At 53.4% G+C, this 18262-nt stretch overlaps 1 protein-coding gene across 5 annotated transcripts in view; it reads left to right on the forward strand.

Moving 5' to 3' along the window:
- EXOC6B (exocyst complex component 6B) overlaps window positions 1-18262 on the forward strand; it is a 262928-nt gene that overhangs the window by 158391 nt on the left and 86275 nt on the right. For all 5 annotated transcript variants that reach the window (XM_063401247.1, XM_063401249.1, XM_063401248.1 and 2 more), the window contains exons 16-18: window positions 1632-1743; window positions 3305-3439; window positions 5480-5659. In XM_063401247.1, coding sequence (XP_063257317.1) covers window positions 1632-1743; window positions 3305-3439; window positions 5480-5659 — 427 coding nt within the window. The remainder of the gene's footprint in view (window positions 1-1631; window positions 1744-3304; window positions 3440-5479; window positions 5660-18262) is intronic.

Raw genomic sequence — 18262 nt, forward strand, 5'->3', positions numbered from 1 at the left:
AGGATGATCAGGTCTAATCTATCAGGCTTGGGTTTGGCTTGGGGTTTTTGCAAACAAAGCCCCAATCTTGGAAGAACTTGGGATGGAAAGTTCAGGGACAGCTTCCACTGTCCCAGGCTGCTCCAAGCCCTGTCCAGCCTGGCCTTGGGCACTGCCAGGGATCCAGGGGCAGCCACAGCAAAGCTGGGAATTCCATTCCAGGGCCTCACTGCCCTCCCAGCCAGGAATTCCCTCCCAGAATCCCATCTAACCCATTCCCACCCCCACTTGCAGCATCCCAACATTCCCCACCTTTCTCCTGGGATAACTTTGAGGTTGGCCTTTGTTTCCCACCTCAGTCCTGGCTTTGGGACGTGGCTCCTCTGTCAGGTGGAGCAGGAGAAGGAGCCAAAGGTCAGGGGCTCCATTTACCGGGACACGTCCCAGCCTTCCCCTTGGGAATTCCCTCTCCTGCCCCTCCCTGCAGGGGACAATTCCTGCTGCTGCCAGGGCTAATCCAGAGCCAGGCACAGATCCAGGGAGCCTCTGGCAGGGTGGGTTGGCAGAACCTCCTGAGAAAGGAGAGGTGGCACCGTGAGCACCTTGGAGGGGCCGAACCCCCGAATTCCAGCAGTGCTGCTGTTCCAGACACCTGGGAAAGGGCAGGAATGGGGTTCAGGAGCTTCCAGCTTGGTGTTCCAATACTGGAGCCAGGCTGGGAGAGCTGGGAATGCTCCCCTGGAGAAGGGAAAATCCAGGGAGAGCTGCAGAGGGACTGGGGACAAGGGATGGAGGGACAGGACACAGGGAATGGCTCCCACTGGGAAAGGGGAGATTGGGCTGGGATCTTGTGCAGGAATTGCTGCCTGGGAGGGTGGGGAGGGGCTGGGCTGGAATTCCCAGCTTTGCTGTGGCTGCCCCTGGATCCCTGGCAGTGCCCAAGGCCAGGTTGGACACTGGGGCTTGGATCAGCCTGGGACAGTGGGAGGTGTCCCTGCCCATGGATGCAGTGGAATGGGATGGGAATTAAGGTCTCTTCCCACCCAGAGCGTTCTGGGATTCTGGGATGTGGGAGCTGTGCTGTGCTGAGCAGCCCATGTGTGGGAATCCAGGGATCACTGCCTGTGTGTCCCTCTAAACCCATTCCCCCTGACCTCGCTCACTCCTGCCATTTTTCCAGTTTTCTTTTAAGGTCCCTTCCAACCCAAACCATCCCATGGTTCTGTGATTTTGTCCCAAAGCCCAGAGAGGGCTGAGAGGGGAATTTTGGGGGATTTGATTCGGGGTTTCCCCATTGGAGATCTTTTCCCCTGTGCTGTGCTGGGGGTCGGGTTGTGCTGATGCCATGGACGGCTCTTCCTCGGGATGGGTCAGCCCCTCTTGGATGGGAGGCTGAGGAATGTGGGATTTGCAGGTGTTAATCCACCTTTCCTCCTGAAACACGGATAAAAAGGCCTAAACTGTTGCATTTTGATGTATTTTGATGTATTTTGATGTATTTTGATGTATTTCAACCATCAGCTCCTGAGAGTGCTGCACGGCTGCTCAGGGGTGAGGCAGGGGGGAGTCGGGGAGGAGGATGAGGAGGATTCCCGGTGATTTTGCTTCCCATGGAGCATCCTGCAAATTCCTCTCTCAATTTCACCTCGCAGCTCCACGGAAGTCGATGACATGATCAGAAAATCCACAAATCTGCTGCTGACCCGGACCCTGAGCAACTGTTTACAGAATGTCATCAAGAGGAAAAACGTTGGCCTGACAGAGGTGGGACGTGCATTCCCTTGGGAATGGAGGGACAGGACACAGGGAATGGCTCCCACTGGGAAAGGGAAGATTGGGCTGGGATCTTGTGCAGGAATTGCTGCCTGGGAGGGTGGGGAGGGGCTGGGCTGGAATTCCCAGCTTTGCTGTGGCTGCCCCTGGATCCCTGGCAGTGCCCAAGGCCAGGCTGGATCCAGCTGGGGCTTGGATCCACCTGGGATAGGGGGAAGTGTTGAGGTTGGAATTAGATCATCTCTGAGGTCCCTTCCAAGCCCAGCCATTCCTGGATTTGTGATTCCAGGGCAGGGTGGCAGGAGGTCCCTTGGAGCTCCTTCAGGCACCCTTAGAGGTGCTGGTTTGGAGCAATCCATGAAATATTTGCCTGGAAAGCAATGGGAGTGCTCAGTGGTGTTCCAAAGCAAGGAGCTTTACATTGTGTAAGGTGAAGAGATTCCTTTGCTGTTGGTTGTGAATTTTGCTGTCTGTGTTTTGGGGAATGTTCCAAATATCAGTTCAAATTGGAGGCCCTCAGGGAGGACCAGAGAAAATCCAAGAGGGAAAAGTGAGGGATGGGGGAGCAATCCTCATTTTCAGGTGATGTTTGAGTGGATTCAGCCCATTGCTGCAGCACAAGCCCTAATTTGGGGTTTTCTTTCCGTGGTCCATCCTTTTTCCTGTACTAAATCAGGTTTCTGATCATTTTAATCCATGTAAATCTGCACCTGGCTGCCAGGACAGGTGGGACTTTGGGTGCTGGTGTTAAACCAGGAGTTAATAATTGTTTGTTTAATTATTGCTGCCTTGGATCGTGTCAGCCGTGGCTTTCCCTTCCCAGCTCCTCTTTTCTCCCAGAGATCCCACAGCTTCTCTGCACACCCTGTTCCAGTTCTGCACCTTTCCAGTGTCTCTTTTCCTTCCCAAAGTCCAGGCTGAACCTCCCCAGGTGTCACCACCCCCCTTCTGTGCCAGCAGTGCCACTGCTGGGACCTTTGCCGTGTCACTTGGCGATTCCTGTGCCTCTGAAATCCCGGATTAACCCAACCTCCCGCAGATCTGGGAGCATTTCCCAACCCTTCCTGCACGGGAGGTGGCTCCAGACAGCCCCACCACGCTCCAGCGAGGAAGTGACACCAGCCCAGGGCGTTCTGCTCACCCCACACCTGCCAGGCCCAAGCTCCTGGTTCCTTTGTCGGGGCCCGTGTGGTGCTGCTCGGTGTCACTCAAGTTTGGGTCATTTCTCGGGTTCAGTGGCAGCCAGGAGCCTCCTGATGTGTCCTGGCAGCTTTTTTGGGGAGCCCTGAGTGACAGCTCAATGTAGGAAAGTCCTCCCAAAAAACAAAAATCGCCTCCCGTGGTATTAGTGGCTGTCATGGGAAATGCTTCCCCCTCAAATTATCTTGGATTTAGGTGTTGTTAAAGGAGGAGAGCCCGGAGCCCGTAGCAAAGCTCGGGGTGTTTGCGCAGCGTCAGCTTTTCACGCCAGGGTGAAAATTCCATGGCATTGGCACCCCTCTGCCTGGCAGGGCCCTGGCAGCGGGGCTGGAACCCTCCTTGTCCTTCGCAGCTCGTGCAGATCATCATCAACACCACCCACCTGGAGAAATCCTGCAGGTTCCTGGAGGAGTTCATCACCAACATCACCAACGTGCTCCCCGAGACCGTGCACACCACCAAGCTCTACGGGACCACCACCTTCAAGGTGAGACCCCGCCCCGGGTGGGACCTGCTGGAGGAGGGGCTGGGCCGAGCCCGAGGATGATTCGGGATAATTCCAGCCTGTTTTGGGAAGGTTGCGCCATCGTTGCTCCTGTCGAGACCGTGGGAGGTTTTCTCCTTAATTTACAGGCCCTAATTAGCTAAAGGATTAAGGGGATTTTCAACAAAAGCATGATAATTTGTTTCCTATTGAAATAAGTCCTCGCCGTGCTGTTGGAGTGCTGTGTCATGGACACCAGGCTCCTCTTCCACCCAGGAGAAAGATTCCCAGAATTTCTATTTCTCCGTTCCTCCACTCCTTTTAGCATTATCCCCTAAAACCCAGGGCTGGCAGAAACTCCCAGATTTTCCAGCCTTTAAAGGAGTGTTCACCCAGATGCTTTATGAGGATCTGGTCGGGTGAAGTCTGGGTTGTGTCCTGTGGAGACCAGAGGTGGGAGCAGCCGGGATGGGTTGGGCGAGGCTTTGCCGTGGGGTCACTCAGTCCCGTGTCCCCAGGGAGGTCCATCCTGGCTTTGTCCCCTTCTTTGGCCTAAAGCTGAGTGTTCTGCCCTCGTTTTTGTTCTGAGCCCCAGCCCTGCGCTGGGTTTGCTGGGGTTTCCATAGGGGACGTTCCTCTCCTGTCCCGGAATCCCGGGATGTTCTGGGATGTTCATGGGATATTCACAAGGATCGTCAGGGACTGAGCCACAGCCTTGGTGTCACCAACACCAGGCTCCCCCCAGCACAGCCAATCTCTCCTCCACCTCCTCCGGATTTGTCCTCAGGTCATGTCAGGGGCAGAATCCAGCTTGATCCTGCCCACCACAGCCTGGAGGTCCCTGTCCCACCAGCCTGAGGCTGCAGCAGCCTCGTGGTGTCCTCCTGGAGCTTCAGGGTTGGGGCACCCCCTGCTCTGAGGGTTGGGTGAAGCTCCCACCCTGTGGGAGGGTGGTGTGGAGCCCCCATCCCATGTGGGATCTCAATGGTGTGGAGCCCCCATCCCATGTGGGGTCTCAATGGTGTGGAGCCCCCATCCCACAGAGGGTCTCAGTGGTTTTGAGCTCCCATCCCATGTAGGATTTCACTAGTGTGGAGTCCCCATCTCCTATGGAGTCTCGGTGATGTGGAGCCCCCATCCCATGTGGGGTCTCAGAGGTGTAGAGCCCCCATCCCCTATGGGATTTTGATGGAGATGAGCACCCATCCTCTGTGGGATTTTGGTGGTGCAGAGCCCCCGTCCCCTGTGGGATTTTGATGGTGCAGAGTCCCTATTCCCTATGGGATTTTGGTGGTGCAGAGTCCCTATTCCCTATGGGATTTTGATGGTGCAGAGCCCCCATCCCCTGTGGGATTTTGATGGTGCAGAGTCCCTGTTCCCTATGGGATTTTGATGGAGATGAGCCCCCATCCCCTGTGGGATTTTGGTGGTGCAGATTCCCTATTCCCTATGGGATTTTGATGGTGCAGAGCCCCCATCCCCTGTGGGATTTTGATGGTGCGGAGCCCCCATCCCCTATGGGATTTTGATGGAGATGAGCCCCCATCCCCTATGGGATTTTGATGGTGCAGAGCCCCCATCCCCTGTGGGATTTTGATGGTGCGGAGCCCCCATCCCCTATGGGATTTGATGGTGCAGAGCCCCCATCCCCTGTGGGATTTTGGTGGTGCAGAGTCCCTATTCCCTATGGGATTTTGGTGGTGCAGAGCCCCCATCCCCTATGGGATTTGATGGTGCAGAGCCCCCATCCCCTGTGGGATTTTGATGATGTGGAGCCCCCATCCCCTGTGGGATTTTGGTGGTGCAGAGCCCTCATCCCCTGTGGGATTTTGGTGGTGCAGAGTCCCTATCCCCTATGGGATTTTGATGGTGCAGAGCCCCCATCCCCTATGGGATTTTGATGGTGCAGAGCCCCCATCCCCTATGGGATTTTGATGGTGCAGAGTCCCTATTCCCTATGGGATTTTGGTGGTGCAGAGCCCCCATCCCCTGTGGGATTTTGGTGGTGCAGAGCCCCCGTCCCACGCCCTGCCTCATTCCCAGGACGCCCGGCACGCCGCCGAGGAGGAGATCTACACCAACCTGAACCAGAAGATCGACCAGTTTGTGCAGCTGGCCGACTACGACTGGACGGCGCCGGAGCCGGGCAGCAGGGCCAGCGATTACCTGGTGGACCTGATCGCCTTCCTGCGCAGCACCTTCGCCGTGTTCACCCACCTCCCGGTGAGCCCCTGCCCACCCAGCCCCTCTCTTGGGGACCCCAGACTGGTGGGAGCAGGGCCCAGGGCTGGGGAGGGTGTGGGAGAAATTCTGGCTTCAGAGGGAGGTGCTGGGCTTCAGCAGGACTGTCCCGATTATTTGCGGGTCTGAGGCTCTATCCCAGCCCACCGTGTAGCAGCAGGATCATGATTTACTCCCCACCTGTATGTTAGATATCTGAACTTCCAGTTAATGGGCATCCAGGATTTTTTCTCCCAGAAAATCCAGCCCACGGGTGCATTTCTTGAGCTACAGCTGCATTTCCAAGTCCCTGGTGCCTCCCATCCCAGTGCTGCTCGCTTGGAAGGCACCATATGTTTCTTCCTTCTCTCTGCTGCCTAAAGTCCCTGTGTTTACGCTGCTGTTGCCATCAGAAATGTGCTTTATGTTGCTTTTTGCAGTCAGCTGAGTGGTGCCTCATTGGTAGGAAAAATCCAATCACCAGGGAGGTTCCTTTTTGCTCCAGCAGCTGTTTTTGCCTCCTGTAAATGGGATTTGTCCTGAGCTGTGTGTATACACTCTCGGGAGGAGCTGGGACCAGCAGGTATTTTGAAACAGCAAATCCCCTGAACCCTGTGGTCGTTCTAAAAGCAATTTCAGATCTTGCTTCCTTTACAAAAACGGGGATTTATTTGCTGCTTCCACGAGCTGGGAGTAAACAGGAAGGGAAGATTTCACATTCCCCAGGGGCTGCTCCCTTCGTTCTGTGCCCTGGGGCTCTCCTCTGGGAGGGGGTCCCAGCCCCCCAGAGCTGTGCTGGGGGTGTCTGTGGGCATCCCTGTCCCAGGGGAAGCTCTGGGAGCAGCTCAGGCACTGGGGGTGGCTGCCCTGCTCCCCTGTGGTGGGGAGAAGTCTCTTTCTCAGCCTGTTACCCGTGGGACAGGCTGGTAAATAAACTGATGGATGAAGCAGAGGGGTGGGGAGGGTTTGATGCCTCTCCCAGGTTTGTCCCAAACCTCCCCAGGCAGGTGTCCTGTGGCAGGTGCCTTCCGGAGCCAGGAGAGGCTGGAAATGGCTGGATGTCTTCTTAAAAAACAATAAAAAAAAGGAGCTGTGGGTTGGTTTAGCACCTGGAGCCTTCCACCCATCAGGCTGGGAATACTCAGGAGGCAGTAATGGAATCTGACAGGGAGATTGGTCTCTGCACCGGAGCATGAAGCAGCAGAGATGAGCTGGGGGGGGATGCCCACAGTGATTTATGAGGTGGGCCAGCAGTGATTTATCTTCCTTAAATATTAATGTTTCCTTTTGGAGCCAGTCAGGGTTGCTTTGGAGGCTGGGAGGGCTTGAATTGGTCTAAAAAGCACCAGGACGGATGGAGACAGCCTTTTGTCTTCCAGAGCTGGGTTAGAAAGTGCCCAAAGCTGAGGATTTGCTGGGCAGCCCCTGAGCTCCAGAGCCTCCCCAGAGCCTGGGGAGACAGGGGAGGCACCTCAGCCTGGTCTGGCTCTGGTCCAAAGCTCTGTGGGAGCTGCAGGTTTGGGACTTTTTAACATTGACTGGAGCTTCTTCCTTGTACTGCTGGTGGATCACCCAAATTGTGGGTGAGAGCAACCCAGGAAGGAGCAGGCTGCATCCCAAAGGCCTCCACACCCTTTGGTGTCAAGTTTTCATCCTTGTAGGGGTCAGGAGAGTTTCCCTGTGATTGATTTAGGAGCACACCGAAATTCCTGGGCTTTGCTGCAGGAGATAAAGGTGTTGTCCAAAGCGATGCAGAAAATGATGGAGGTGTCTGTTAAAGCACCCAAAATGTGGGATGGGCATCAGGTGTGGAAGGAAAGAGTGAGAGGGGTGAAGGAACATTTCCAAAAAGAATTCCAGCTGTGGGAGGATTTTCAGGGTTCTGGGGACAAGGTGGAGCTGATCCAAACCCATCCCAATCCATCAGCACGAGAGGTGTGATTGGAAATAAAGCACCACAGTTTGGGGGCTGAGAGGAGCTGCTGCCCTGTTTGGGATGAGTTTCCAGCCTGGTCCCATAAAATCCGGGATTTCCACACTGCCAGTGGCTCCAGGACTGTGCCCACCCTGGGCTGAGGAGCACCCTCATTGCTGTGAGCAGCACATTCCCGTTCTCCTGTCCTGTTTGGAAACGCCCCCATTTTCCAGAGCTGATCCCTGCTGGATTTATGGGATTTTGGCCGAGTGCAAAGTGTTTTCCCTGGTGTCAGAAGGTGCAGCTTTGCTGCTCCCCTGCCTTTTGTCATTTTGGAATGACACCTCCACCTCCCCACCAGGGAGCCTCAGCCCGGGCATGTCGGAGCTCCTGGGCTGAAATTCCAGCTCCAAAAAGCCCCGTGACGGAAAAGAAGGGAGCCCAAAGTCCTGAGGCTGCAGAAAGGCACCGTGACGGGGCTGATAATCCCATTGTCCCGCCGGAGCTGCAGGAAAACCTCTCTGGGGTCACGGCTCCAGCTGGCCCCAGGGCAGCTCAGGGGCCTTGGAGGATCCTTGGGACTCAGCACTGGGGAGGGGCTGAAAGGAATCCGAGCCAGGATTTGGGATTTGGGCTCGTGTTTCCCTCTTTAGGCTGAATTTTTCCCCTATTTCTTGGGAATCCCAGAATTATTGTATTGAGCAGTTTGGGTTGGAGGTGACCCTTAAAGGTCACCTGCTCCAAGCCCTGCAATAATCAGGGACATCTTCAGCTGGATCAGCTTGTCCAGAGCCACGGCCTTGGATTTCTCCAGGGATGAGGCCTCCACCTTTTCTCTGGGCACCCAGCAAAAATAACCCAGCCCCAAATCCTGCCTCATAACCTAAAGAGTCTCCATTTTCTCCTGAGCTCAAGCAGGAATTGCCATCCTAATTTTTTCCTTTGGAGTAAACGTTGTGGGAGATGATGAGAACTAGCTGATTTTGGAAATTCCTGGGATTTATTTGCATGCTGTACTTTTCTGGGGGACATCTTCAGCTGGATCAGGTTGCCCAGAGCCACGGCCTTGGATTTTTCCAGGGATTAGGCCTCCAATGCCTCTGTGGGCACCCACAAGCAGCAAAAATAACCCAGCCCAAAACCCTGGAGCAGCCCAAAGAGCCTCCACTTTTTCTGGGCTTTGCAATCCCAAATTTTTTCTTTGGAGTAGACACTGTGGGAGATGATGCAAACCACTTAATTTTAGGAATTCCTGGGATTTATTTGCATGTTGTACTTTTCTGGGGGACATCTTCAACTGGATCAAGCTGTCCAGAGCCATGGCCTTGGATTCTTTCCAGGGGTGAGGCCTCCAGCACCTCTGTGGGCACCCAGTTCAAGCAGGAAAAATGACCCAGCCCAAAATCCTGGCTCATAACCTAAAGAATCCACTTCTTCTCTGGAGCTGTAGCAGGAGTTTGAGTCCCTGATTTTTCCTTTGGAGTAGGCACTGTGGGAGATGATGAAGACCAGTTCATACTGGGAATTCCTGGGATTTATTTGCACATTGCATTTTGTGGGGGATATCTTCAGCTGGATCAGGCTGTCCAGAGCCATGGCCTTGAACTTTTCCAGGGATGAGGCCTCCACCATTTCTCTGGGCACCCAGCAAAAATAACCCAGCCCAAACTCCTGGCTGGTGAAACAGCCTAAAGAGCCTCCACTTTTTCTGGGCTTTGCAATCCCAAATTTTTTTCTTTGGAGCAGGCACTGTGGGAGATGATGGGAACCCCTTGATTTTGGGAATCCCTGGGATTCCTTTGCATGCTGCAGTTTCCCGGGGACGCCGAGCCCGCGCCGGTGCCGCGGGGGCAGGAGAAGTTCACCCAGAGCTTCCCGGGGTTTTGGTGCGTGCCAGGGCTGCATGGGACGGTCATGGTGGTTTGGAGCCACAATTCCAGAACGCTCCACTCAGCGCCCAAAAATGTCTGGGAGCAAATGGAACGCTGATGGGAATCAAAGCATAATTAACGTTTGGCTCCCGGGGCCGCCCTCTTCCTGCGTTAACCAGGGACAGTCGGTTCCTGCTGCTGCTGCTGTGGGGCTCGTTAGTGTGGGATGCTCGAGTCTCCTTTAAAAGAAAAACCTATTCCTAAGGGTAAAAAAACAAAAAGTGTTTTAGTACAAAAAGTGTTTTGAGCCTTAAAAAAAAACCCACCAAAAAAAAAGGTGGTTTCTGGTTTTCAGCAAGCAAAGGGCCACGGCCTCCAAAAATGAACATTTCCAGCCTAAGACTTTGCAAAGAATGACTGAAAAAGCCTTTTGTCTTTGATGGCTGATTGTTGTTTTTATTTCTTGTTGGACAAGTTAATGTAAATGGCATTGACAGGGCTACTCCAAACACACTGATTTGTTGACATTAAGCTCCTCAGAGATGGAGGGTTGTGTCAACACCTCCCCTGAACTGTCAGGTTAACAAAGCAAGGATGTTTTCTTGGGGGAGGGGAGCGGGGCTGGGGGAAGGGGGGGGTGTTTTGTTTTTATTTTCAGTTTCCTTTAATCCTCTGTTGGTCTTGTATCTCGATAACCTCCTTTGGAAGGGAATGGGGGCAGGTCAAGAGGTGAGGCTGACCTGGGAAGGGGAAGCAATCTTTCAGCGATCCAACAAATCCAACCTCTGCCGCTGAGCACTTCAGTGTGAACCCTCTGCAGAGGGATTTTTTTTTTCCCCTATTTTTTTTTCCCCTTTTCTGCTTATTTTTGCCAGATGGCAGGCACAGATTTCAGCTGGGGCCGTGACGGTTTTTGCCTTCTCTTGGCATCTCTTCCCCCTCGCAAGCGAACGGCCCCGGCAGCTCTTGCTCTGGTAGAAGGAGCTTTGCAAGTGTTTATTTTCTTTCCAAAGAGAACGATTGCCTGTGTTTTTATTTGAAAAGTCAAATCCCCCTGGAATATTTATAAGCCAAGGCCCTGTGCATGGAAGCGAAATGCCGTGAACTTTGCACCGACCGCAGCCTCGGCCGCGCTGGGAGGGACCCAAGTGGAAAATAACCATCAGGAAAACATCTCGGGAGCACCAGAGTCACCTCGGGGTTTGCACAAGCCCAGCCTGTGCTTAAATAACTCCCCTGGCCCTTGGAAGAGCTGAGCAAGCCCTGCTGGAGCTGATCCCGGCTGTCACTGCCAGGGTTTGACATCCGTCACCTCTTGCAGGTGGGGTGGCTGAGGAGCAGGGATGGTGACGTGCAGGGCAGACAGGAGAGGGGCTGGGGACAAGGGATGGAGGGACAGGACACAGGGAATGGCTCCCACTGGGAAAGGGGAGATTGGGCTGGGATCTTGTGCAGGAATTGCTGCCTGGGAGGGTGGGGAGGGGCTGGGCTGGAATTCCCAGCTTTGCTGTGGCTGTCCCTGGATCCCTGGCAGTGCCCAAGGCCAGGCAGGATCCACCTGGGACAGTGGGAGGTGTCCCTGCCCATGGAACTGGATCATCTTTAAGCTCCCTTCCCACCCAAACCATTCTGGGATTCCATGGTTATCTCCAGAAAATAATGTGGATTCTTGACGTGTGCAATCTCCCAGTTTGGATTTGGCCAATCAGCGCCAAAACAAGGCCGAGGAGTCTTCCAGACCTTCCTCTGGTTCAGCAACCCAAGGGCTCCCACCCTTGGATAGTGGGAGATGTTTGGATCAGGATGGTCTTCAGGGTCCAGGATCCTGTGACAGGATGACAACAAAGCTGCTCTTGTGCTACTTTATCCTCCTCCTCTTCCAAGCAGCTCCCAGGAGCCCCATTTTTTCCTTTCCCGATCCTTTCCCGGTGTCAGAGCCGCCGTTGGAGCGTCGGGGGGGTTGTGGGCTCCTCTGATGACCCCTGGGCTCCTCTCTGCCCGTGTGCTGTGGCTTTGCCCTGTGCTGCCTCTGACCCTGACCTCCTGTTGTCCTCTGTAGGGACGGGCAGATGTCCACTCCACCATGTCGGTGAGTACCGGACGCTGCGTCCCGCGCCTCCGCTCCCACCTCCGGGCCCGGGGGCAGCTGAACCAGAGCAGGTCCTCTGTGCCAGCCAGCAGGGAAGGAAAAGATGGACTGAGATCTGAAATCAACGGGATGAATCATTCTGGGATCAATCAGAGACCAAAGGAAAGGGTTTCCTTCCCAATGGGTCACTAAATTGTGGATTTTAGAGCATTGAAATGGCTCCTGTTATCGCCCCAGAATTCCTAAATCTGCAGGGAATTAGGGGGAGTGCCTGATATTAGGGAAACCTGGATGAGGTCCTCACACTCTGCTCCAAAGAGAAAAGATGTTTGTAAAATCCGTGCTCCTCGTTCAGAGAAATTCCCCATGGGGATTCCAGCTGGAAATTCCTGCTGCTTTGAGGGATTGGACCACTTAGCCTTCCCTCAGGCAGGAGTGGAAGTGTCCAAAGCCAGGCTGGACAGGGCTTGGAGCAACCTGGGATAGTGGGAAGTGTCCCTGCCATGGCAGGAGGTGGAACTGGATCATCTTTAAGGTCCCTTCCATCCCAAACCATTCTGGGATTCCGTGGTTTTCTCCAGAGAATAATGTGGATTCTTGACGTGTGCCATCTCCCAGTTTGGGCTTGGCCAGTCAGCACCAAAACGAGGCCAAGGAGACTTCCAGACCTTCCTCTGGTTCAGCAGCCCCCCGTGATCGTTGTCATCTCCGCTTGCTCCGTGCGCGGGAGGAGAACGCGCGGCATTTCCAGGGACAGACGGCAAACAGAGTGCTGGGCAGGCACCTTGTTTCCTCTGTGCCCACGGCTGCAATCCCAGGGAGCAGAACCCGCCTGGGAATTCTGCGGGGCTGTCACAGTCAGAGCCTGGACCCTGCTTCTGCTTCCCAGCCTTTATTCCTTGCTCTTCATGGGAATCCCGACCGGTGTTCCCTGCTCCGGTGGGATGCTTGTGCCCCTTTTCGCTGGAAGCTGAGCCTGGCTAAGCCTGGACTATTTGCAGGAGTTTCTGAGTCAACAGCGAGGCCTCAAATCAAGGCCAGCCCCTGGAGGGCCTCGTTAGAGCGATCCCAGGCTGGCTCCCGTCAAAGCCGCGGAGCAGCCGGGATGCTCCGGGCATTCCCTGCAGCCGGGGCTTTCCAGGAGCGGTGTTGGATGTCAGGCATCCTCCGCCGTGTCCTCAGGGCGCAGCCAGAGAGGGAGGGATGCAAAAAGCCCTTTTCCCTCTGGCTTTTCCAGGCTTGGAGCTGTTTGGAAGCCAGATGTATTTATTCCTTTAATTGGATCCAGTGCCTAGACAGCTCTGGAGTCAGCTTCCTACGGAGAGGGGGGCATTACTTTCATTAAGGTAAATCAATGGAAAATAATACCTGGAGCTCCCCTGGAAAGGGTCAGGGATGGAGTAATCCCTTTATATGGAGGGGCTTTGCCAGCCTGCTCTTAGTCAGGCTGGTTCTTAACGGCAACAAATCCCAGTTTTCCTTTTATCCCTCCTAATTCTCTGTTCTCTGCCTACTTGGGATTAATTGGTGGGAATAAATCACGGAAGAGGTGGAAGAATAAAAAAGGGATCGTGCAAAGTAGCAGGATAAAGGAGGAATTTTAGCTGAGTTTAATTTGTCCGGTGGGAGGTCCTTGTGGCTAATCCTGGAAGTTTAAAAGGTAAAAAAAGTGGGATGCAGGCATGGACAGGGCATGAGCAGCATCCGGAACCTTCCATGCCTGGGGCTTTCCACGCCAGAAGGGATCTGAGTGTTTTAGGGGATTGCTTGGCCTGAATGAATGTTCAGCAAAATTCCAGTAAAACAGGGATGCCTTGAAGGGGAGAGGATGGACTGAGGGCTGGAGCAGCCCATTCCTGGTTTCCCAAGTGCCTCCAGAATCCCAAATATTTATCAGCATGGAGGGGTCGGAACAGGAGCTGGTGGTGCTTTAAAACAAGGAGCAGAGTGTCCAAATCCCATGGATTTGGTAGTGCTGGATGGGGCAGGCTGACCCTGATTAACCTGGGAGCTCTGTAAACTCGAGTCTGGCTAAGCCAGGTTATCTGCAATTCCAAGGTTTCCTTGTCTGCTTTCAGCAGTTGGAAAATTAATGGAAGCCAAAACGCCCGATCCTATAAATCCTTTAAACCAGGGCGTGCTTCCGTAGGTATCATTGGTTGGAATTTTGTTTTCCAGACTGGGATTGAGGGAGCTGTTGGATGCCTTCTCTTGCCTGCACCTCCATCCGTAAGGAATGGGAGGCACAGGGAATTTGGCAGCCGAAATTCCAGCCCTGGTGTATGGAATCCAAATGTGCCTTCTCCTTCCTGCTCCAGAGCCTCAGCCTGGACCTTCCAAAAATCCTACCTGGAGATAAAGTTTGGGTTGGGATTCTTTTACCCTTTAGGAAAAAGATTTTCCCTTTCCTTTAGGGGAAATCATAGGAATTGTGATTTCCTGCTTTCCTCTTGTTCCATCCTCTGCCCTTCCAAGGCTCTTAAGTTGGGAATGTGGAAAGGGACGTCCATGAACAGCTTCCAGAGCTCGAGTTGAGGGTGCATGGAAAAGTTGGGTGCTCGGGGTCGTCACTTGGAGCCACCAGCCGTGGCTGATGCCCCAGTGAGGGTGAAGATGATCTTGTGACCACCACAGGGTCCCTTTCCACAAATGTTTTCCCTGGATCTTACAGCCTTGGGTAGAGGGAATGGCAGGAGTGGGAAAAATGTCTCAAAGTGCAGATCGCTGTGGAATTCTCGTAGAAATCTCATGGAAATCTCCTGATCCTCTGGAGATTTTTGTTTGGTTTCTGAAGGGCAACAAATCAGGAGAACCTGATGGGTTAATTAAAAACCAGTCACTAATTCCTACAGCTTTCCCCATCTGTCTGTTTTATCCATCTTCTCCCTGGTTTTATCCATCTTCTCCTTATGGTTTTTAGCTATAAATCAATTTTGAAACGGAAATTTAAGACACGATTCAGTTTTTGGGAAGAGACAAGGTGAGCTGAAGGTTCGGACGCTGCTTCTGCTGGTCACTTGTGTCTGCTCTTGGACTGAGCCTTGCTGGCTCATGGAGGAGCAATGGAGTGGGAGGGCTGGGATTTTTCCTTGGAGCTCATCCCTTTTTCCAGTCTGTTCAACATCTGGGCCCGCAGTGGGGCAGTGGCTGCGTCACCCCGATGTGCCGAGCCCTTCCCCGGCATCCCGACGGGCGGGGATCTGCGTAAATGGGGATCTGGAGCATCCCTGTGTGTGTGCAGAGGGTGAGGAACCCCCGGCGTCGCCGTCCCCGAGGGAGGACGAGCGCTCCAAGCTTCTGGATCTTTCCTTTTCCCTCCGACGTCGAATTGTAATTACGGAATTATTTCGGGAAGATGGAGCGATTCAAGTCCCTCTCTTTAAGTTTTCCTGCTGCCGTAATTGGCAGCTCTGCCCCGATAAATCAGCAGAAACAAACGTGGTTCTTGCTCTTCATGAGCGAGGGAAAAAATAAAAAAAGAATCTGTATTTAATCAGCTTTTTGTTTCCAAAATGGCAGCTGCTTTGTATTTAATGGAAAATCAAGCTCTTCCCAATGGAAAGAATGTTATTCCCAAAGTGAATACAAAAGAAAATAAAAGCCACAAAAGAGGAGGATGAAATATGTCCATTTTCTTTTTTCATCCTCTTTTTTTTTTTTTTTTTTTTTTTTTTTTTTTGGTCTCGTTTGTTCCAGTTTGGAGCCGCGTGCTCCGATCGCGGCCGGGCCGCGGCTCTGCTTTGCATCAGGGAGCTGGAAAGTCTGGGATCCTGGGATCCCGGGCACGGGGACCAGGAGAGAGCCCCGGGAGACACGGACAGGACCAAAAAACAAAGGCCACTTCACGTTCCTTGTGTACGCTTTGGCTTCAAGCTGAAAGAGGGGAGATTTACATGGAATGTTGGGAAGGAATTCTACCCTGTGAGGGTGAGCAGGCCCTGGAATGGATTTCCAGGAGAAGCTCTGGCTGCCCCTGGATCCCTGGCGGTGCCCAAGGCCAGGTTGGACACTGGGGCTGGAGCAGCCTGGAACACTGGGAGGTGTCCCTGCCATGGCAGGGTGGGAATGGATGGGATTTAAGGTCTCTTCCCACCCAAACCATTCCAGGATTCTGTGATTTTGGTGCCAGTCTCAACTTCCAGCCTGGTGGAACAGTTGGGATCAGGTGGTTCTGTGGTTATTGAGTGTCTGCAGTTAAACTCGGCGGCAAACCAGGATAAAGGCTGTAATTCCTAGAGCAATTCCTAGAATATTTCCTGGAGTTTCTCAGGGTGTGATGTTGTCCCACCCAAACCTGGGCTGGCAGGAATTTTTCCCACCCGTGCCTGGTGTGGAGGTCCTTGGGGAGATCCTGCAGCATCGCAGGAGCCCGGAGAGCAGCTGGATGCTCCGGCTCATTTTGGGTGATCCAGGCTCTGCACCCAACAATTCCCATGTTCTTGACTCCCAAAACCCCTGTAATTAAAAATATCCTGCCCTGCCTTTGGATGCTGAACAAGGAAGAAGACAGAAATCATGAAATCTTCTGTTTCCTTGGATTTTTACTCCTTGAGTTGTGCTTTTGCTGTTGGGTGTTTTTGCCTCTGCTTCTCAGACTTCTCATGATTCCAAGACCTCTTGATTCCTTCAGAGGAAAAACCTTGGAGCTGGCTGTTCCACAAATTATTAAAGACCCCCCAAAAGCCCCAAACCGGATAAACCAGCATTAAATATTTTTAATGAAAGCCCCTTTCAGCCCTGTCTGCGGGAGCTGGTTGTGATCATCACCCCCAGTGTGATTTCCCTCTTCCCTGAGCTTCCCCCAGCTCCCACCAAAACACTTCCAGCTGTTGACCTTGGGCATCTTGGACACAGCCAAGGTTTTCTTCCTCTTTTATTGGAATGTCAGGGATTTGTATCGGGCTGCAGTGGCTGGTTTATTTTTGGTGTGGTGAGGATAATTGCTGGATTTGCTTTTCTCTTTTTTCTTTCCCCTTTTCCTTTTTTTTTTCCTGTTTGTCTGGTTGCCCCTGAGCTTCTGGTGGGAGCTCAGCTCTGCCATGTGTTGGTCCTGTTGCCGGATCCTGTTTTCCCAAAATACCATGAAGGTGGGAAATGTTTGCCTCTGGCAAAGGACACCCCATGGAGTTTTTTCCACCCCTCTGGAATGCAGCCGTGGAAATGGGCTCAGCTTCCACAGGAATTTGGGAGAGATCCCGGGTCAGGCAGGAGATGGGGCCTTCCAGGTTGGTTGGAGCAGCTCCACTTTTGGCTCTTTGGAGTCTTCCAGTTGAGTTGGTCTTTGCAGGAGACAAATTCCACCTGGAATTGGGTTAATTGGTGCTGCTCTCCGTAGGTTTTCCATGGTGAACCTGAGATCTTCCATGATGGGACATTGTCTCCTCAACTGAGATAGGGATGGTCAAAGTCAGGGCCAAAATCCCAGTTTTACTCAGGAAAAGCTCCGGTGGTGAAACTTTGCTGAAACCTGGTGATTTGCTGATGGCTCCAGGGGTTCTTCCATGGGTGACCACAGCCTGCCGTGCCCAGCCTGAGGTCCATCCTTCCCAGAGCGTCCATCCTCCTCCCAAACCAACAACTCCAGTTCCTGGGATCACGTCTGGAATGGCAGATCCCGGGCAGAGGAGGGATTGGAAATCCCCATTCCTGGGAAATCGGGGCATGGATTGGAAATCAGCCTGTCCCAGCTGGGAGTGGCAGGGTGGATGGTGGGGCTGTTGGGAGGGACGCTGCTGTCACGGTGGCAGTGACGTTGGCCATTCCATGTGTCCCAGTGTGGACGGAATCCAAAACTCCTTCCCAAAGAAATGTGTGTGCACACGTCGCCTCTTCTCTGGAGTCTGGGCATTGGGAGCTCCAAGGGGGATCTCATGGATCCAAGGCTGAGGAGCATCCCGTTGGTCCAAGATCTGGAGTATCCCATGGATCCAAGCCTGAGGAGCATCCCATTGGTCCAAGGCTCAGGGTATTCCATGGATCCAAGATTGAGGAACATCCCATTGGTCCAAGGCTGAGGATCATCCCATGGATCCAAGGCTGAGGAAAATCCCGTTGGTCCAAGGCTAAGGATCATCTCATTGGCCCAAAGTGGAGGAGGATCCCGTGGATCCAAAGCTGATGATCATCCTATTGATCCAAGACTGAGGAACATCCCATTGGTCCAAGGCTGAGGAATATCCCATGGATCCAAGGCTGAGGAGTATTCCATGGATCCAAGGCTGAGGAATATCCCATGGATCCAAGGCTGAGGAGTATCCCATTGGTCCAAGGCTGAGGAATATCCCATGGATCCAAGGCTGAGGAGCACCCTGTTGATCACAGATGAGGAATATCCCTTCCTCCAGCAGCCATTCCGTGTGCCCAGGAGCCCTGACCCACCAGCCAACCTTGGCTGGGAGGTTTCCCCCTTCTTCTTTTCCTTGGCAAATCCCAAACCCACGTGGGCGTCACCTCCTGACTTGGCTCCGGCCCCTTTTTCCAGCCCCGTAAATCCACACAGTGGCTCCGGTGTTCGGCTCCTGGGATGACCCCACGGAGCCAGGGGTCCAACCTGGCTGAAGTCACTCAGGGCCCCACGCCAGCCACCCCTCGTGTCCCACACGTGTCACATCAGGAGTGACCGAGCCTGGCCACAGCTGGAAACCAGGAATTGTTCTGCTCCTGCCCTCCTTCCGTAAAAAAAAAAATAGGGATAAAAAGGGGTTTGTTCTTAATGAGTCTGCTGCAAAGCT

This window comes from Prinia subflava, chromosome 7 (genome assembly GCF_021018805.1).
Source record: "Prinia subflava isolate CZ2003 ecotype Zambia chromosome 7, Cam_Psub_1.2, whole genome shotgun sequence".
In the NCBI taxonomy this organism is placed as follows: domain Eukaryota; kingdom Metazoa; phylum Chordata; class Aves; order Passeriformes; family Cisticolidae; genus Prinia; species Prinia subflava.